Below are 22,571 nucleotides of genomic sequence, written 5' to 3'. Positions count from 1 at the left end.
AGCCATCCAAACCGGTACTCCTCAACAACTTAGTTGAGGAGTACCAAAACCCCAGTTTCAATTTTTGACCACAACTTTCCCTTCTCTCCTTCCATTACAAATCTTGGTATCAAATTTGACCCCCACCTCTCCTTCGACAACCATGTCACCCACATCTGCAGAACCCCCTTCTTTCACCTCCGTAACATCTTCAAACTTTGCCACTTCCTCTCCCTTCCTGCTGCAGAGAAGCTTGTCCAAGCCTTTGTCTCCTCCAGGTTGGATTACTCTAATGCACTCCTCATCGGGATCCCTGGCAGGAGCCTCCAAAAGCTCCAATATGTTCAGAACAGCGCTGCCAGGGTCCTGATGAGGGTGTGGAAGTATGAGCACATCACTTCCATCCTTTGCACCCTTCACTGAGTACAAGGTCTTCCTGCACACCCACCACTGGTGATGCCCCCACTTACCTCACCAACCTCCTCACACCACACACCTCAGCTAGGACCCAGTCAGGCCAACAGCACCGTCTGCTCGCGCCCAGGACACGGCTCAAGACCATGGGGAACGGAGCTTTTGAAGTTGCCACTCCCCGTCTGTGGAACACCCTTCCTGACCTCCTGTTAATTAAGCCATGGACTTTTGAATTCAGCTCGAGAAGTTTTAATTCTAACGGCCTGAGTGGCCACATGCGTGGACAGCATCTTTTAGCTCTTATTTCCCAAATTGGAGTCTTATGCTGACATATGGACACTTATACTGCTGTCTGGTGGTGTCAGAAGAATATAACATACAATGGAATTTGGAAAAAAAAAAAGTGTCAAAATAAACATTTGCGTATCACTACACATGAAGTACACGTTTGTGTACTTATGGACTAAAAGTACATCATATTAAAAGATGATTTTTAGTTTTTATTCTAATTAGGGTCCAATGAACCCAAATAGCAAAGAGAAATAAAAAAAAGCATGTAAACAAACATCTTGGGCCTTAAGAGGTTAAGTCATGCGCTAACAATACAGAATAAACTACCGTACTTCATTCATAAAGATTTTGTCATATTGAAACAGTGATGCTATAACAACCTGTGTCTCACATGTCTCGCTTTAAATGTTTCCGCATTACATAGTTATCAAAAGCTTTGCCAATGAAGCAAGTTATTTGTGTCTTTGACGTGTTTATGGTGAAATATTTCAATGCTTTCCATGTTTTTTTTTTGCAGTGTTTTGTTGCAGTGAAGTTATTTTTCGGTTTCTATTGCTGCTGCTTGCACTAAATCATGCATGTTTGTTTCCATCCTGAAAATAAGGAGTGATGACGTCACCGGCTATTATCAACAAATTGATTTTTTAAATTATATCATTGTTGTTGTTTTTTTACAACATCGATTAATTATTGTGTAATCTACTCACTCTCAGAAAGTCCAAGATCCTTTCTATAGACTAACAGCTTAATCAAACATGTATGCCCATTAGGAAGTGTGCAAGTCCTTGTGTTTTATAATCTTATATTGTCATTATAATGATTATTACGTTCCCACACAGTGAGAGCCCCCATAGTGACGCCGGAGCTCTTGATGAGGTGGACAACGGTACCGGACCCAACACCAGCGATGACGGTGAGTCACAGCTCTAACTATTTTGACTTAGTCAAATATGTCAGTAAAATTACATTTACACCTTTTACACTTGATGTGTATGTCTTTAACTGGATTAATTAACAATAATGTGGATTTACATAAATGTAGATGACAATGGTTCAATGTGTTTATTTAAAAAGGACAATACATAATAAGAAATACTGGACATATATGTGAGATTATTGACAATGGCTAATTTCCATCTCCAGTCCTTCAGCAGGTTGATGTTAGAATAATAAGACACATATTTTAAACATGTTTAACAATCAATACATTTTAAGTTCTAAAGTTTTGGTGCCAAAGGTACTGTTGGCAACATTCACTGCCACAAATGTACCTTGTACATTACATGAAAACAATTAATAAAATACATATTTCAAAATATACGTACACCTTAACACATTTTTTTTTATATCAACTGTTTTTAAACTATTTTTACCATTTCCATAGGCCTTACTAAAGAATGCTTGAATTGCAAGTAACTTATATTTACAATAATTTTGTTCCACGAGAGTTGCCCAAAACCCCACCAAATATTCGCTTCTGGATCTAATTAAACTGTTATCTTTTCTCTTACCGTGTTTTAGAGAGAAGGCGGTGCTGCAATGTTTAAGAAATCGGTTTTACAAAAATCAAATCAGCATACTTTATTAAATTTTCACAATTCAGTATGTTATATTTTTCTAGTATTCTGCAATAATGATACATGCTGGTCCTTTTATTTACTACTTTTAATGCTGTGGATGTAGTTGTCATTTAAAAATGCATAATCCTTGAATCAAAGTACAATTTAGCTGAGCTAAATTCTTATACTGTGAATCTGAAACTGAATATTTTATACTTGACTTTATTTAGTTGTTTTAACTTGCTGCTTGAAAGATTTCTGTAAAACCTACACAACTCCTAAATCAGGGATCGGCAACCTTTACCACTCATTATACACCCCGCTAGCACCAACCACCCCCCCCTTCCGTGTGTCGGTTGAGGTGGGCGGGGGTGTATAATATAGTCAGGAATAGTTATGGATGCAAAGGATTCTGGGTATTTGTTGTGTTGCGTTTATGTTGTGTTACTGTGAGGATGTTCTCCCGAAATGTGTTTGTCATTTTTGTTTGTTGTGGGTTCACAGTGTGGTGCATATTAGTAAGAGTGTTAAAATTGTTTATATCACAACCTTCAGTGTGCTCTGTGTCACCCAGTATGCCTTGCAGTCGTGTACGTGTATCTGCGGAACCCACATACAACATGTTACTGGACTGGCAAGATGTCTATACATGATGTAGAAGGCGTTAAAAGCAATGGCTTCATGGCACGCCCTTATTACTGTTGTATGGGTGACCATCAGCGGTTATTCGCGAGAATGGTTGTGGCTCCCATTGTCTTCTTTATTTTGTGAAACATGTCAAAATGTAGAGGGCGCTAAAAGTAAAGCCATCACGGCACACCCTCAATATTGTTGCCCAAGCGAAAATCGAAGAATGTTGACCCCGGGTGATGTCCGGAAGAGGCTCCGAGAACCGGAATCCCCCCGTAACAATCGGGGGGGTTGGCGATTGTGCAGCTGAGCCACATCAGAGTGGCCAAAGAGCCGCATGCGGCTCCGGAGCCGCAGGTTGCCGACCCCTGTCCTAAATACTTCAAACCTTGAACTACCCTGAGTGTTGTTGTTTTTTTTGGATAACAACTGACCTGGCAACATTAAGGTATAAATGTGAGCACACTCTGACATAGCAGTGTTATTTTCAGCATGTACTGTATATTAGATGGACAAATGTGTGGTACGCCATTGATGTAATAACGGGCCAAAAATCAAACCTTATGGGAGATTAAAATTGGACAGTTTTGTTGAAAAGGTTAATTAAAAAGGCTCAAATACAAATTTTGATTTTCAACGCCTTAAATAGTCTTAAAAAGTTTGGAATGTCAGGAATAAAAAAAACCATTGATACTACTAAGGGACCCAGTTCAGGAACTTAAACCTATAGAAGTGTGTGGTTTGTGTTTCCACCAGCAGTCAATACAAATCAGGCTAATGACGGATGGATGAGTGATACAGTATTTTTATACTTTGATATTATGTGAATAAACAGACAATGATAAGTCATATTTATTTTTACAGGGTGTTGGTAAATGAAATACATATCAATAATTTACAAAACGATACGATTTAAAAACAAAATGTACCAGATTTTACATAAAAAGGTGTTGACCCTGCGATGCGGTTGTGACTTGTCCAGGGTGTACCCTGCTTACCGCATGAGTGCAGCTGGGATAGGCTCCAGCTCCACGAACCCCCAGACCACCCTGTGGCTAGTAAAAGAACACGCTGTAGAAGATGGATGGACGGTTAGGTTTTTGTCCGCAGTGTCCAACAGTCAGAAACTCATCCCCTCAGTAAATGGTGAATTCATGAGTCATTTTGGTCTATTTCAGCTGTAAATAACAATATATAAATAATAAATGTCAGTATTCACCCCAAAGCGACAACACAAGCTGTTTAGCATTAGTATTCAGTTAATTTGGGTGGAGACAAATAACTACACCGGCTAACTACTTTTACAACATGTAACAAAGTAAATATTAAATATTTGATGTTATTTAGCTTTGTTTTACTCAACCTTTAGTTCACATTTCTCCTCAAACTAAGTGGTCAGAGTCTCAGTGAGCAGCTTAAGTTGCTGCTGCGCAGTCCGGCTGAATACTTTATATTTCTCTGTAAATAAGTTTAAAAGAGTCTGTCCACTTCTTGTAGCTTTGCATATTGAAATTAAGTTTGTAAAGATTCACAAACAGCAAGAAACTGCACACTAGTGTAAAGACTGGTTTAGTAAAAATTGCAAAATAGTTCCAATAATCAGCGTTCTTCAGCACACAGATGCCACACAAGAGTTCCAGCCATCCTAAAGTTTATTTTGTTCTTCTTCCTCTCCAATGCATACTTGCCAATATTGAGACCGTAGAATTAAGCAGACATTCAAAAGGGTCGCATAATGAAATACTTGCATTTTGCAGTGTTCATTTATTTGACAAACAAAATAACAGTCCACAGTACTTGTGCAAATGGTGGATGGTGGTGATATTTCAATATATAAAACAGATAACAAAAATGAAATAAAACAAAAACAAAAAATGCAAACATTGCCTAAATTAACCATCAATCTATGTAATGCATGCTAGATATAAAAGTAATCATCAAGTTTCAAGTTTATTGTTCTTCGGTCAATGGTCAACAAAGCAAACAAACAGTTGTACATCCACAGATTGAAAATAAAAAGTTGTACATTCATAGATTGAAAATAAAAAATGTTACATACCGAAAGGGTTTAGGCTGAAGTTAAACACTTATTGCGCCTAACCCTATAAACAATTTCAAGTACAAAATAAACTTCCGAAAGTTATAAAATGTCCTTTGGACAACTTATTATAAATACACATTATAAACAACATGAACGTAGTTCAATTTTATACACAGTACAGGCATGTGAAATATCCCTGTGTACATATAGACCTTTGCACTAATTATATATACAATATATACAAACAATTGTATTTCTATTATTATTTATATCTCATGTTTAATTTTTAATTAACATTAATCATAGTATTAACTACAATGTTAATTCAAGAGTGATATATTTTTTCAAGACATTGGTCTTAAAGTGTTTTTTAAATGTGTGAATGGAACTGGAACATTTTAAGGAATCATCCAAGCTGTTCCACAGTTGAACTCCTCTAACAGAAACACATCTACTTTTTAAGCTTGTTCTTATTTTTGCTTTCTGAAAGAAAGCTGAACCTCTGAGGTCATAGGGATTCTCTCTGGGTTTAAATCTCACTTGTAAACACCCAAGCAGCATGTGGTTATGAGCTTTGAAAGCCACGATAGTAGTATTGAGGTCAACAAGATCGTGCAGTTTTAATGTTTTTAATTTAATGAACAGAGCATTGGTATGGTCATGATAATTCGCATAAGTTACAATTCTAATCGCTTTCTTTTGAAGTAAAAATATAGAGTTGATGTTTGATTTGTAATTGTTTCCCCAGATTTCAACACAATAGTTAAGATATGGGAGTATGAATGAATTATATAACATGATAAGAGCCTTTTGATTCACAGAGTTTTTAATTTTATGTAACATAGCAATATTTTTTGCCATCTTTGTCTTAAGTATATTTATGTACAGTTTCCAATTTAATTTATCATCTATATATATTCCCAAAAAGGAAGTCAAAACATAGCCTACACATACATAGGCAGAGAACACGGGATTCCTCTTCTTTCTCGCCGTGTCTGACACAAAATGTAAGTAAGTAAATATTATGTATAAAGCGCTTTTCACAGATAAAATCTCAAAGCACTGAACAAAACATAGATAAAGTAAAACATCAAATCAATTAAAACAACAGGGTCAACAAAATAAAAAAGAATACAAACTGAATTAAAAATGATAGTTAAAAGGTGCATTAACTAAAAGCTTTACTAAAAAGAGAAGTTTTCAAATGTTTCTTAAAAATTTCAACACAGTCAATATCACGGAGGGACTAGTGCAAATTGTTCCAGAGTCTGGGAGCTATAGCCTGGAATGCCAGGTCTCCATGAGTTTTAAAACAAGTTTTTGGGATCTTTAGAAGAGCCTGGCCTGAAGACCGGAGGCTGCACCCTGAAGAATTGGGGCATTGCAAGTCCCTTCTTCTGCTTCTTCCGTTCTGATTGCCGTGCTTGACTTTGAGGTGTAACCGTTATTGTTGTTCAGCCAGAAACGACGCCTAGTGAAGGATGGTGTAGCAATATTGTTGTCCGGGTTAAAATAGGGAGAAATGTGTGAGAATGGGGGCCCTGGTAGATTTTCGGAAGAGGCACTGAAAATACTCCCAGGCAAATCGTGAGGGTTGGCAAGTATGATCCACTGTCAAATATATTTTAGTAGAAACACAAGAAATAAGAAATTGTCTTTGCAAACTCCATTCTCATAACGGCTGAACCTTTGAATACAACGTTTTAGAAACACCCCAACTGCGTTCGACCAATCAGCGTTCGACAGCACAGCCCACCCCTCTAAGGTTTCTGGGAACTCCCAAAAGTCCCACCTCGCTACCAGGAACTCAAATAGTTCCTGTGGAATTTGATTTACCCAGGTGGATTTTGGTGGAAACGCAAGGGGGTTTTCAATTTACTCAATGTTCATCTAGAAAATTGGTGTCAAACTCTGGCCCGCGAGCCAAATTGGCCCGCCGTGTAATTTTATTGTAAGGATTTGCACGCAAATGATTTAAGTAAAATTTAATGCTGCATTATCAAGTAAACCTCACTTGCCAGTATCAAGTAAATTCTACTTACCATATAACAGAACAGATGTGAAGATATAAAGTAACAGTTACTTATTTAAATCCAAGTTTTAAGTCATATTTATTTAATCAAATTAAGTAAAGTCTACTTGTTTTTCTTCGGCAGGAACATCATTTTACTCAAAATTTTAAGTAGATTTTATATACCATATTCCCTTGAATAGCCGTCGGAGCACAAATTATTTTAAAACCTCTTCTCACTCCAGCACTTATCAATGATGTGCAGGAAAAATAAATGAGTGTGATTAAAAATAATTTTATACAGAATTATTTTGCGGCCGCAGCACGGTGGTTGGGGACTCCTGCTGTCTAGCATGTCATCACGCCCACTTGTACACCATTCTATCTACGTGCCAGAAGAACGCATTCTTTTCGCTATTTCTAACACGCAATTGCAATGCATACTTGCTCAACAGCCATACCTTTTACACTGACGGTTTTGATATAAACAACTTTAACATTCTTCCTAGTATGCGCCACACTCTGTGAACCCACACCAAATACATTTCTGATAAACATCGACTCTGTAACACATTATAAACGCAAGATAAGAATTACCCATAATGCCACCTTGCAGTGCTCTGTGAAGCGATCCTAACGGCTGGAGCAGAGCCAGTCGGCCAGAGCCTGTTGTGCTGTGCGCATGCGTCGTCGTGCATGCGTTTCAAAACACTAGATTTTCAGAGTAAAGTTTATGTAATATTTTTAGGTTTATGTACGTACAACTATTAAACATTTAAATAGTATGAGGAAACATAAGTATTACTCTTCCCCCATAATTCATGTATTACGTTATTAAAATGTTTAATTTTACTTAAGAAACTCTAGTTCTTACTGAATGTTAAAAATATTAGGTATAAATTATGACAGTTACTCTGAGTTTACAGCTCCAAAAAGTCACTTTTTTCAGTGTAACATCGCATTCACCGCTAATACTCATACTTGCCAACCCTCCCATTTTTCCCGGGAGACTCCCAAAGTTCAGTGCCCCTCCCGAAAATCAACCATTCTCCGGAATTTCTCCCAAATTTCACCCAGACAACAATAATGGGGGCGTGCCTCTAAGTCCCTGCCTTTAGCGTTCCCTACAACCTGCCATCACGTTTGCTTTTTCTCCGTACAAACAGCGTTCCGGCCCAGTCACATTAATATTTGCGGGCTTTTACACACACAAAAATGAATGCAAGGCATACTTGGTCAACCATACAGGTCACACCGAGGGTGGCCGTATAAAAACAACTTTAACACTGTTACAAATATGCGCCACACTGTGAAGCCACACCAAACGAGATTGACAAACACATTTCGGGAGAACATCTGCACCGTAACACAACATAAACACAATGGAACAAACACCCAGAAACCCTTGCAGCACTAACTCCAGGTATCTGGCTTGGGCACATCACTTTAGATCAGTGTTAGGCCCGAATGGCTGATTTATTAATTGTTATTTTATTTTCAAATTTAATAGCCTGTGGAAAAAGTTAATTTTGATATTCTCCTCAGAAATAGAAAATAGGCATTAATTTTTTTATTTAAATTGTATTTAATATACCATTGATGATTTTCAGTTTGTATTTTGAAAGTTGATTTTGCACTATTAAGTTAGGTGTTAGAGCAAATTAGTGTAGCAAATTGAGCAGTAATCAATGTTTTATCCATGCACATTCTCTTGCTACTTCAAGGCTTGAATGTTTGATTTATTCATTATTATTTTATTTTCAAATTTATTATTAGCGTGTGGAAAACAAAAATATTTTGATGTTTACCTCAGAACGCTGCAAGTAGAAAATAGGCATTCCATTTTTATTAACATTTTATTTGATATGCCATTGATATTTTTTAAACATTATTATTTGAAACTGGATTTTACATGTCATATAAAGTTATATAAGCCTTGCTTGCTCAATATTCACTGCAAAACTTATTTGGGTCCCTATTAAAGGTTAAATTGTTCAACTTTGGCCCGCGGCTTTGTTCAGTTTTAAATTTTGGCCCACTCTGTATTTGAGTTTGACACCCCTGATCTAAAAGGAAAATGCCTAAATTGATCTTGAAAAATGTGCAGTCATTAATATTATTAGTAATGCGTGATTTATGACTTTATTAAGTGGATGAAATACTGTCCCAACAATATCGACAGCAGCATTTTTAAAAATATTTGTGTCATTTCGTAGTGTGAAAGTAATCAGATCACTATCAAAGCTTTATCTTGGTGTTTGTCAGAGTTGGAGCAGATCGAGGCCATCGCCAAGTTTGACTACGTCGGTCGAAGTCCCAGGGAACTTTCCTTCAAGAAGGGAGCGTCGCTCTTACTGTACCTGCGGGCGTCAGACGACTGGTGGGAGGGCCGCCATAACGGTGTGGACGGTCTGATCCCTCATCAGTACATTGTGGTGCAGGACATGTAGGTGAAGATGTACTTTCATGTCTCCTCGTGTTGGTGAGCACACAATGTCTTTGTGCTGAAGGGACGACGCCTTCTCAGACAGCATCCCGAGCAGTGAGGCCAGCAGCGGTTACCATGACGAGCTCTCCACGTCCAGACACGAGCACCAGTCTTTGCCAGAACATTCTCTGGAACAACGGTTCGGGGCCGCTCTGGGAAGGTAAAGTTTGTCGTATTTAGCGCACCTGAGTGTCCACCTGACGGCCCGACGTCCTCCTTCTAGGCTGCGAGTGCGTTCTGAAGGCGCTCCGCTCCAGCGCCAGAGAAACGGCGAAGGTCCGAGCCCCACCAGACACGCCGACCTGCCCCCAAAGGTGGCGCCACGGCCCTGCAGCCCTCACAAAATGGCGGTAAGCAGAAGCCTGACGGACAGCCCGGAGAAACGGCGTCTCACCACTTTTCAGCGGTCGTCTCTCGCCACGACTCGACACGCCAGCGTTGGAGACCACAAGACTTTCGAAGCTGAATCGCTCGCTGACGTGAGTTACCACAAAATTAAGTACAACTGCAGGATTGATTGACAGGTGTTCCTTCTACCACAACTGCACAAAACACATTAAGGTCGGTAAACAAACGTACAAAAAGGTGAAATGAAGCAGTAATAATAAAGAACAAAGTACTTATTTTATTGCACACTGGAAGGGAGGGAGAGACAGGAAGTATCAAGTAATGAGACCACTATGTTGTGTCATGAAAGCAGATTATTTCACACGTTCAAAAATATAATCTGTATCCTTCATGACAGGGGCCTCAGACACGCGGAGACGTTATTTTGCGGCCCCCACCTTAATATGAAAGTTTAATGTTAGTGCGGCCCGCAAGTTTTATATGAATGCCAATTGACAGTGTTGTGTTATTTGGGTCAAAAATGGTTCTGGGTTGCCTGCCCCTGCATGAGAGGAAAAGCGGCAAATGAGTGAAAGCGACAGAGACGTTGCCATGGAGACGAGGGTTTTCTTACGTGCCGGTTTGCAATTACACCGCGACCCTTGTCCGTCAGTACTAACAGTCCCCTATAACCTAGACCAATTCAAACCTTTATTTGTGTCATGATCCGCTCCTCGGATCATGTCATATTGTATCACATCCTGTTTGGTATTTGTCTTCCTTAGTTCCTGGTGGCACTTCCTGTTTGTTTCCGTTGCCATAGTCATGCATTAGTGTCACCTGTCTCTTGTTTTTTTACGCACACCTGCCTCGTGATTATCACCTTATTTAAGCCTGCCTTTTCTGTTCATTCGCTCTCGCATCCTAGTAATTTCTGTTCCATGCAACAGGTGACGACGCTGATTCCCGTTTGTGGTAAAGAACTGTTTTGTTCTTGCTAGCTTCCACGCTACTCCTTTGTTTGTTCCCTTGCTCACATGCTAGCGCTTTTAGTTTTTTCTAGTTCCCATGCTAGTTCTGTTTATTTTGCCTTTAGTGCCTTGTGCAAGTGTTTACATTCCTAGTCTGTGTTTTGTAGTATAAATAAATCTTCATTTCTTACCTTCACACTGTGTCCAATCCGACTGCATCATAGAGACACTGACCCCTCACCACGATGCAAACCGTCACAATTTTTTTTTAAATTGTTTTATTTGCATTTTCTCACACGATGAACACTACATATACTGTATTTCTATATGACGCCGGATAGATAGATAGATAGATAGATGGATAGATAGATAGATAGGTAGATAGATAGATAGATAGATGGATAGATAGATAGATAGATAGATAGATAGATAGATAGATAGATAGATAGATAGATAGATAGATAGATAGATGGATAGTACTTTATTGATTCCTTCAGGAGAGTTCCTTCAGGAAAATTAAAATTCCAGCAGCAGTGTACAGAGTTGAGATCAATTTAAAAAAATAAATAATGGGGGTTTAAATGGAAACAAAATAGAGAAATATTACAATAAGAATAAAAATAAAAAGCAACAATAGTAATAAAAATATTACAGTAAAATAAGAATATAACAAGAGAAACTAGGCAGTAGTGACCATGTTATGAAAACGTATTGCACTGTTATTGTTTTGCATCCCCTGTCATCCTAGTACCCCCCCTACACTCCGGGTGCCTTCACTTTTTTGTGCTCGCTATCCTGGCACTTTCCCAACTACCAACTTTCCGTCAACTGCCGTGTTGCTGTAGGGAGGAAAAGCGGAACGACACACGTTGCGGAAATAACATTATTCTCCGTGCGTCGGCTAAATACAAATCTATTCCACAACTCCAAACATGTCTTTTTCAAAGCCTGCAGTGAAGAGAAAGGTTTGTGACTAGCAAAGACAATTCCAGGAAAAGTGGAAGATGCAATATTTCTCTGTTGAGCACAGGGGCACCCCGACGGGTCTTATTTGTACAGAGAAAGTTGCGGTGCACAAGGAATACAATTTGAAACGTCATTATACAACTAGACATGCTGAGGAGTATGCAAAAACATTTTTAAGAAATCTTTTTTTGCGGCCCAGCCTCACTCAGACTCTGCATCCAGTGGCCCCCAGATAAATAGAGTTTGAGACCCCTGCTTCATGACGAATACAACGTTTGAGCCAAACCCTTGGCAAACATCATGAAGGAAAAATGGTTCATTAAAACAACAAAAGCGATATTTAATGTATGTAGTTTAACAACACACAACTACTAGGGCTGCGAATCTTTGGGTGTCCCACAATTCGATTCAATATCGATTCTTGGGGTCGTGATTTGATTATATATCGTTTTTTTCGATTCAGCGCAATGCTCGATTCAAAAATTATATTTTTACAATTCAAAACGATTCTGTATTCGTTCAATACATAGGATTTCAGCAGGATCTACCCAATTGATTGATTGATTAATAGAAACTTTTATCAGTAGATTGCACAGTTCACCACATATTCCTTACAATTGACCACTAAATGGTAACACCCCAATAAGTTTTTCAACTTGTTTAAGTCGGGGTCCACGTTAATCAATTCATTCTGCTGACATGCTAGCAGCGTAGTAGATTTTTTTTTAAAGCTTTTATAATTGTAAAGGACAATGTTTTATAAACTGATTGCAATAATGTAATTTTTTTTTAACTATTAAACGAACCAAAAATATGACTTATTTTATCTCTTTGAAAACATTGGACACAGTGTGTTGTCAAGTTTATGAGATGCGATGCAAGTGTAAGCCACTGTGACACTATTGTTCTTTGTTTTATCTTTATAAATGTCTAATGATAATGTCAATGAGGGATTTTTAATCACTGCTATGCTGAAATTATAACTGATATTGATACTGTTGTTGATAATATTCATTTTTGTTTCACTACTTTTGGTTTGTTCTGTGTCGCGTTTGTGTCTCCTCAATTGCTCTGTTTATTGCAGTTCTGAGTGTTGCTTGGTCAGGTTTTGTTTTGGAATTGGATTGCCTTGCTGTGTATTGTTTTGTTGGATTGATAAAAAAAATAAAAATTAAAAATAATTTATTTTTTTATTAAATCTATTTTTTTTTAAATGAGAATTGATTCTGAATCGCACAATGTGAGAATCGCGATTCGTATTCGAATCAATTTTTTTCCCACACCCCTAACAACTACAATTTGAAACAAATAAACTACTGTACATATTTTTATGGAATCAATAATCAATTAAATGATGCATTAATTGTTGAAATAATAAAATGATTTATTGTAATTGTACATAAATGACATGTTCATGTATTTTTTTTTTACAATATAATGAATTATGACGCACATAGGTAATTATTTAAAGACTGATTTAATTTTGTCTAATTTGACTCCCCATTATTGTGAATTGTTGCAAGATTAATTTCAGACAGTTATGTAATGTAACTTCCAATTTATAAGCCACAACTTTTTTACCACAATTTAAACCTTGCATCTTACACAATAATAACACAATCATTTATGGATTTTTTTTCCGGGTTCACGATCTTAATACCGCCAGTAAATGTATCGTTGTCACATCAGCAGGGCCGTAACCAGGATTTGCCAAATACCGTATTCCGAAATTGATGGTCTAAGAGGAGCTTTGAAAGGCTGAAATCCTGACACCATATGAGTAATCACTTTGAACAACACAATGAACAATCCACTTTTTGAATTACCATGCTAAAATTAAGTATGATTAACAATTTCGACATAATTAAATCATAAGTTTAAAAAAGTTTTTCAACTCTGTCACTGGTTTGTACCCAAGACCTTGTGCTTTGAATTCCAAGTAATATTAACTTGGAATTCAAATAAAAATATTTCTCCATATTCTTATCAGTGACATGATGTCGGCAGGAATAGTTGAGGGGTAGAAGTCAATAATTCACATTTGACAGGCACTTCTTTACACAAAACGGGGCCCCATAAAGAAAGTGAAGCCCTATGCACAGAGTGTGTTCTACATTTCAGGCACTCACACGACAGCAGCATCATACCGACAGTGTTTCACATCCATTTCATTCAGGTGAAACTAACTTAGTGACGTCCGTATAATTTAATTTTAAAGTTATGTTGACAGCACATTTCAGATCAGATGATGTTTAAATTAAAAGTGCACTTCATTACATTACGTTGTTTGGAGTTGCATGACCAAAGATGGTATAGAGCAGTGTTTTTCACCCACTGTGCCGCGGCACACTAGTGTGCCGTGACGTACAGTCTGGTGTGCCGTGGAAGATTGTCTAATTTCACCTAATTGGGTTAAAAATATTTTTTTGCAAACCAGTAATTATAGTCTGCAAATTATAGGTTGTTGTCGCGTGTCGGTGCTTTCTAGAGCTCGGCAGAGTAACTGTGTAATACTCTTCCATATCAGTAGGTGGCAGCCGGAAGCTAATGTCTTTGTAAATGTTGGAAACAGCGGGAGGTAGCGTGCATGTAAAAAGGTGTCCAAGGGAAGGCTTTGCTGAACGAAACTAAAACTGAACTGGTTACAAAGTAAACAAAAACAGAATGCTGGACGACAGCAAAGACTTACTGTGGAGCAAAGACGGCGTCCACGTGTACATCCAAACATGACATGACAATCAACAACGTCCCTACAAAGAAGGATAAAAATAACTGAAATATTGTTGATTGCTAAAACAAAGATGCAGGAAATATCGCTCAAAGGAAGACATGAAACTGCTACAGACAAGAACTAAAACACTACACACAGGAAAACAGCAAAAAACTCGAAATAAGTCACGGCGTGATGTGACAGGTCGTAACTGTACACCTCCTTTGAGACAAGAGCTATAGTGATGCATGGTTGGTTATGGTTTAAAGTCATATCCAACAATTGCGACAACGACTTTTTTTACTGTCAACTGAGTGTTTTTTTAATGATTTCTGCTGGTGGTGTGCCTCTGGATTTTTTCAAAGCAAAAAATGTGCCTTGGCTCAAAAAAGGTTGAAAAACACTGGTATAGAGGATGAGAGACCGCATGGTGATGGACAGCACACACGATGGCCTACAAAGAGTATTTTGCAGTCAGTCACATCATCTTCTTTCGGGTCCTCAATGGTAGTTACGGCCACGCACATCAGCCCAGTTAAATAGTTGAAGACACCATGAGCTCATAGGCCTCAAAATGAAAGTAAAAAAGACAGAATCTCGGACAAAGCAGTCCATATGACTTCAAAAACTACTTCAGCAGGTTCAGTGCAGCGCAGGAAGAGGATGATGAAGATATTTGTGGTACAAACACTTTCTTTTGTTACAGTAAACACAAGAGTCTGTGTGAATATTATGATACATGTCTGACAAAAATGAAATGTGTGGCTTATATTTGGTACGCTTTATAGTGTGGAAATAATAATACCCCATCCATCCATTTCCTACCGCTTATTCCCTTTTTTGGGTTCGCGGGGGGCACTAACGCCTATCTCAGCTACAATCGGGCGGAAGGCGGGGTACACCCTGGACAAGTCGCCACCTCATCCCAGGAAGAATAATACTGTGCGTGTTTTTTTATGGAATGTAAAAATACAAGAAATGTGGAACAAGGTATGCAAACTATAACCACAGTGATAATCCTATTGTGCAATGTGAAATTGAAAATATTGAAAATGTGAAAATGAAAATATTGAAAGTGTAAAAACTGAACTATTGTATTTTTGGAAGCAAAAGTCCTAAAGTTTGACTCCTTTGGTGGAAAAGGATGAACGAGCGCAGGCTTCCACACTCAGCTGATGTGCTTTTGATGTCTCTATGACAGGGGTGTCAAACTCATTTTAGATTGGAGACCACATGGAAAAAAATCTACCCCCAAGTGAGCCGGACTGGTAAAATCACGGCACGATAACTTAAAAATAAAGACAACTTCAGATTGACGGCGTGGCGCAGTGGGAGAGTAGCCGTGCGCAACCCGAGGGTCCCTGGTTCTATCCCCACCTAGTACCAACCTCGTCACGTCCGTTATGTCCTAAGCAAGACACTTTACCCTTGCTCCTGCTGGGTGCTGGTTAGCGCCTTACATGGCAGCTCCCTCCATCAGTGTGTGAATGTGTGTGTGAATGGGTAAATGTGGAAGTAGTGTCAAAGAGCTTTGAGTACCTTGAAGGTAGAAAAGCGCTATACAAGTATAACCCATTTATCATTTATTTAGATTTTTTTCTTTGTTTAAAAATAGAAGAAGCACATTCTGAAATTGTCTAAATCATAATGTTGTTGTTTTTTTTTTACACTTACATGTTGCGGTTATTAGTACTCTATCTTTATTTGTCGTTATTTTAAATAAATAACGACAAATATATATCCGGTCTCTCCTAGAGGGGGGTGTCACCCACATCTGCGGTCCTCTCCAAGGTTTCTCATAGTCATTCACATTGACATCCCACTGGGTTGTGAGTTTTTCCTTGCCCTATTGTGGGCTCTGAACCGAGGATGTCGTTGTGGCTTGTGCAGCCCTTTGAGGCACTTGTGATTTAGGGCTTTATAAATAAGCATTGATTGATTGATTTGTAGTTTTTATAATAAATTATGTGATAATGTTCATCAGTCAACTCGTTGGTGTTAATTTTCAAACTATCAAGATGAAAAAATTATGTCAACATCAAATTACAGTATGTTGTTTATGTAGTTTGATCATTTTCCTCGACAGATGTACTAATATCATGTAGTTTATTTTGTAAATATGTAGCATCTCTACAGTGATACAAAGAATTGCTATTGCGACATCTAGTGGACACATTTAGAAAAGCTGTTTATTTCATTCAAAAATTTCAGGTTCATTTTTATACTTAACTCATCTCGCGGGCTGGATAAAACCTGTTGGCGGACCTGATCCGGCCCTCGTGCCGTACGTTTGACACCCCTGCTCTATAATCACTTCTTCATTTATCATTTTCATAATCTAACATCATTTTCCCTCTTCTGTGTCTGTCAGGACATCGAGAAAACCATGAACACTGCCCTTCATGAGCTGCGTGAGCTGGAGAGACAGAACGTTGCCAAACAGGCTCCAGATGTGGTCCTGGACACGCTGGAGCCTCTAAAACACTCTGTTGGTTCTGGTCCTGGTCAGGAGGTACCAGGTAGTCCCCTTCACACCATGGCCATCAGAGATCCCGACGCAGCCCAAAGGAGGAGCAGCAGCAGCTCTTCTTCTGAAACCATGACGACCTTCAAACCTGCCCTATCGGCACGAAGGCCCAATGCGCCCGTCAGGCCGCCACCCGTCAGACCGGTGAGGCCGGCTCCCGTACTCACACAGGGTCAGAACCCGCACCGATCCAGTAGCTCCAGTTCTTCAGGTCTGGGAAGTCCGGGCATGACTCCCACTGACAGGGTGTTCCCCAAAGCGCCGTCCCCATCCCCGTCTAACTCCTCGTCCTCTTCAGACAAACAAGCTAACTTGTAGAAGGCTTGTAATTTCTCATACAGTACAGTCACTATACACCTACTTATTAGCATAAAGCCTAAATGTTGCCATCAATCTGACACTCAGTAGATCATTGTTACTTGAAATATTTCAACATCATGGAATGACTTTGCCATGATTATAACCAGAATAAAGGAACTAAATAAACAATTTAAGCATATCATAAGAAGACAATGTAATAATATCAACAATTTCTTTCATTTTTACTACTGATTGTTAGTACAAAGTAGTAAAGTTAATAACAACTTACTCAAATCCTTCCATAATCTTTTTTTTTTTAACCAGAATTTAAAAAACAAACTTAAACAAGTTACAACATATTTCAAAACATAGAAACACAGAAAAAAATACTGACACCATGCTGGATATCAATATATCGATATTTGGATCATTAGCATAGTTGCTGAATCTTTAGATCTTATACAACTTTTTGCACTACAAAGTACTGCATTACTTTTAGGGAACAAATACATAATCGGCTGGTACTTTTTAGCGTGTCGTCGTGTTGAACTCTTTTATCGGAATTCAAGTCCACCAGCAAGTATGTGAGGCTAAAATTGGCAGCTTGGCGCAGCAGGAGGGTGGGGCTTAACGGAAAGGGGCAGGGCCTGGAATTCACTCCATACGCTGTGGGGGGGATTTGAACTGTGTAGTGGCAGTAGAAGTAAACACAACTTAGATGGCATATGTAAAAAAAAAATTAAAAAAAGACAATAAAGAGACTTTTATAGGTCTCGATTTACGTGACTGCTTCTGGTCCTTCTGTTGTGGCCTCCGCTCAAATAGACGCAGGGTGTCAAACTCATTCTAGCCCAAGTGGGCCGGAATGGTAAAATGACGGCATGATAACTTAAAAATAAAAACAACTCCAGGTTGTTTTCTTTGTTTTACTTTGGCCAAAAATTGAAGAAGCACATTAAAGGGGAACATTATCACAATTTCAGAAGAGTTAAAACCAATAAAAATCAGTTCCCAGTGGCTTATTTTATTTTTCAAAGTTTTTTTCAAAATTTTACCCATCATGGAATATCCCGAAAAAAAGCTTTAAAGTGCCTGATTTGACTGTACATCCAGCCGTCCATTTTCCTGTGACGTCACTGCGTGACGCCAATACAAACAAACATGGCAGATAGAACTGAAAGATATAGCGACATTAGCTCGGATTCAGACTCGGATTTCAGCGGTTTAAGCGATTCAACAGATTACGCATGTATTGAAACGGAAGGTTGGAGTGTGGAGGCAGATAGCGAAAACGAAATTGAAGAAGAAACTGAAGCGATTGAGCCATATCACGACGGACAAAGGCAACGCGGACGAATTCGGCGATCGCCTTCTAACCAACGATTGCATCTTTTGACCACAGGAGCAACTTAAATCTGTCGATTGGTAAGTGTTTGTTTGGCATTAAATGTGGGTAGAGGGAAAGGCTGGATGCAAATACAGCTAATAGCATGTTAGCATCGATTAGCATGCCATACTAATCGATGCACACTCCACGTAAGTCAACTTGAATCCGTCCCTGATCGTGTTGTTACACCCTCCGACAACACACAGACAAGGCATGATGTCTCCAAGGTACGGAAAACAGTCGAAAAAACTGAAAATAACAGAGCGGATTTGACTTTTGTGTGTAATGTGTTTGAGAAAATGGCGGATTGTTTCCGTTTGTAACGTCACAGGTGAAAGGTCATCGCTCCGACAGCGAACAATTGAAAGGTGTTTAAATCGCCAAATTCACTCTTTTAGAGTTCGGAAATCGGTTTAAAAAACATTTGGTCTTTTTTTCTGCAACATCAAGGTATATATTGACGCTTACATAGGTCTGGTGATAATGTTCCCCTTTAAGAAAAAGTACAAATAAACCTCTGGACAAAACACTTCAAGTTTGTCAAAGTCTGAGGAAATTGGTGCAGTTTCAAAAACACAGTATGCTTGGACTTAGTCTCAGTGTATCAACAAAGCCAGGATTAAACTTTAAGTCACAGTCTTTTTGTGATTGAACAAAAACAAAACATGTAAGCTCTTCTAGGTATCAAATACCTCCTTTGTCATGTCCACGTATCAATCGAGTGTTAACTCAACAAACCGTAACAAACGGAGGTAAAAACTATTCAAAATGGGTAAGTTCGACAGAAACATTTTGGGGGCGTAAGGGTGCCAAATGACGATGTGTTCCAATCAAAAGACGTAAAATTACTGGTTTTAAGTTTCATGTGGGTCGAGGAGGAGGAGCCACTGTCACCCTTTACTGTGTACCTCTTGCTTGGCCCCAGAATAAACCGTTTGCTTGCCGAAAAGAATTACTATTGTGACATCCAGTGGACACATTTAGAATTGCAGTTTCTTTCATTGAAAAAAAAAAAAGCCGCTCATTTTTACACTTGGCAAACTCATCATGCGGATCGGAAAAAAACATTTTTGGCTGTACGTTTGACACCCCTGCCCTAAATAATACCCGAATAAGGAGGACTCTCTCCTCTTCAGCTGTAGCCACATGTTTACCTTGTGTTACGTTACCGTACGGCATGCCAGCATTCTTGTTTACACAGCGGGCTTGACACTAAACAAGTCAATTTAACTCGTAAGAAAACAAAAAACGTCAAACTTTTGTTGTACGCTGTATCGCCTTGTGCTGGCAAATATTGTTTGTTGTTCTTAAACGAGACCAATAAGTACTTTAATTGCACAACTCAAAATGTTTCTGAGTAATTGTACAAGCAGCATGTTAATATCCTATTAAACGTCATTTACGATACTATTTCTCCCAAGTGAAGTTACAAAACGCACTGACGTCGTGATTTATTTTCAGTATTCAAATTCAAACCAACGACTAAAACACAGTAGCTAAAACGTGTTTAGCCATCTGAGCTAACAGATGTTAGCATTTTTATAAAGGCTTCAATAAAGACATCATTCCACATAACTTGGACCTAGAAATGAATGCAGTTATCATATACTATGTACTGTTTATTTACCATTTAATATGCTATGAACTGTATATGTACTATGTACTATGTACTATACTTTGAAGTACTGCACTTGAAAGCACTAGCGTGTCATTTGTACTAGAAACGTGATGATAGCTTCAACCACTTTGTGTCATGATCATAAACAAAATAGAAATATTTCCCTTGGATTGAATGCTGAACTTTGACCTGCGTAAAAAAATAAATAACAATGTATGATAGAAACAGGATATATTATCATCTCTAGTCTGTAGATTTTTGTAACTCTTATCCTCGCACATGCAGTCATTAAAGACTACGTTGAAGACAAATAGTCTTTGTCTTTTGTCTTCAATTTTTGTATTATTATTATTCACTAAAATACTAATTTTGCAGCGTTTTTGGCATCTCAAACAGGACATAGAAAAGTGTTTTTAATGTACTGTATTATTATTTTTTTTTGCAGTTTTCCCATTTTGCCCAGTAGATGGAGACATTGTCCAACTCAGACTGGTGTATAAAGTCAAAAAAGAAGGACTTTATTCAGGACTCTGACTAAAATACTGTTACCAACTAAGTAATTTCTTAAGATAGAACTTAAAATAAACAGAGAGGAAAAAAGATAGATATTTTTGGATTGTTTGGATTCTTGACTAAAATAAAATGTAGCTATTTTATTTAGATCTTCTCTTAGACGTTTGCCAATTATTTTTGTATGTTTATGCAGATTTTCAAGAAGCTTTCATAAGCTTAATCCTAGGTCAACCAGTGCCTTTGTGCAGTGTTTTTCAACCACTGTGCCGTGGCCCACTAGTGTGATGTGAAATACGGTATGGTGTGCCGTGAGAGATGGTGTACTTCCACCTAACTGGGTTAAAAATATTTTTTGCAAATCAGTAGTTCTAATCCACAAATAATGTGCTGTTGTTGAGTGTCTGTACTGTCTAGACCAGGGGTACAAACCTTTTAGAAACCAAGAGCTACTTCTTGGGTACTGATTAATGCGAAGGGCTACCAGTTTGATACACACTTCATTCCGTCATACATTTTTTTTCCTTTTACGGAAGGTTTTTTGTAGAGTATAAATGATGAAAAAAAAACACTTAAACGGTTTAAAAGAGGAGAAAACACGAAAAAATAAAAATTAAATTTTTAAACATTGTTTATCTTCAATTTCGACTTTTTAGAATTCAAAATTTTCCCTGATTAAAATTAATTTTAGAATTTTGATGACATGTTTTAAATAGGTTGAAATCCACTTAGAAATAAGATTTAAATTTGATTCTACAGATTTTCTAGATTTGCCAGAATAATTTTTTTGAATTTGAATCATAAGTTTGAAGAAATATTTCACAAATATTCTTGGTCGAAAAAACAGAAGCTAAAATGAAGAATTAAATTAAAATGTGTTAAATTATTATGCTTTACAATAAAAAAAAAATACTTGAACATTGATTTAAATCGTCAGGAAAGAAGAGGAAGGAATTTAAAAGTTATATGCGTTTCAAAATCCTAAAATAATTTTTAAGGTTGTATTTTTTCTCTAAAATTGTCTTTCTGAAAGTTATAGGAAGCTAAGTAAAAAAATTAATGAATTTATTTAAACAAGTGAAGACCAAGTCTTTAAAATATTTTCTTGGATTTTCAAATTCTATTTCAGTTGGGACTCTCTTAGAATCAAAATTGTCGAGCAAAGCGAGACCAGCTTGCTAGTAAATAAATAAAATTTAAAAAAATAGAGGCAGCTCACTGGTAAGTGCTGCTGTTTAAAGTATTTTTAGAACAGGCCAGCGGGCAACTCATCACCACGTTGGTGACCCCTGGTCTAGAGTAACCATGTAATATTCTTCCATATCAGTAGGTGGCAACAAGTAGCTAATTTCTTTGTAGATGTCGGTAACAACGACGATGGTTTAACAATATGCAGACGACAGCAGGAGGAAGTGTGCAAGTAAAAAAGTACCTAATGCTTAAACCAAAAATAAACAAAAAGCGAGTGCCGCTAAAAAAGGCTTAAGGATGGCTATGCAAAACAGAACTAAAAACTGAACTGGCTGCAAAGTAAATAAAAACAGAATGTTGGACGACAGCAAAGACTTACAGAGTGTGCAGCAGCGACGGCGTCCACAAAGTACATCTGTACATGACATGACAATCAACAATGTTCCCACAAAGAAGGATAGCGTCCGCACAACTTAAATAGCCTTGATTGCTAAAACAACGGTGAATAGCGCTCAATGGAAGACATGAAACTGCTACAGGAAAATACCAACAAAAGAGGAAAAGCCACTAAAATAGGAACGCAAGACAAGAACTAAAACACGAGACAGAGGAAAACACCAAAACACTCAAAATAAGTCACGTCATGATGTG

The 22,571-nt window shown here is 38.0% G+C and overlaps 1 protein-coding gene across 5 annotated transcripts in view; it reads left to right on the top strand.

Annotated features, from left to right (window-relative positions):
* Positions 1–20,530, top strand: part of LOC133535141 (SLIT-ROBO Rho GTPase-activating protein 3-like) — a 72,258-nt gene extending 51,728 nt beyond the window's left edge. For 3 of the 5 annotated variants that reach the window (XR_009802156.1, XR_009802155.1, XR_009802154.1), the window contains 2 exons: positions 1,524–1,597; positions 9,191–9,257. Coding sequence is in view for 2 of the 5 variants with exons in the window: in XM_061874661.1 (XP_061730645.1) it covers positions 1,524–1,597; positions 9,191–9,371; positions 9,436–9,573; positions 9,637–9,892; positions 16,759–17,232 (1,123 nt within the window). In the remaining 3 variants the exon portion in view is untranslated. Of the gene's footprint in view, positions 1–1,523; positions 1,598–9,190; positions 9,372–9,435; positions 9,574–9,636; positions 9,893–16,758 lie in introns of those variants that run through there. The other 2 variants (XM_061874661.1, XM_061874660.1) reach the window with 1 other exon arrangement.
* The last annotated feature ends 2,041 nt before the right edge of the window (positions 20,531–22,571 follow it).

Source organism: Nerophis ophidion, linkage group LG16, assembly GCF_033978795.1.
Source record: "Nerophis ophidion isolate RoL-2023_Sa linkage group LG16, RoL_Noph_v1.0, whole genome shotgun sequence".
Lineage (NCBI taxonomy): Eukaryota > Metazoa > Chordata > Actinopteri > Syngnathiformes > Syngnathidae > Nerophis > Nerophis ophidion.
The sequence above is the reverse complement of the archived record's forward strand: the minus strand, read 5'-3'. Positions and strand labels throughout refer to the sequence as shown.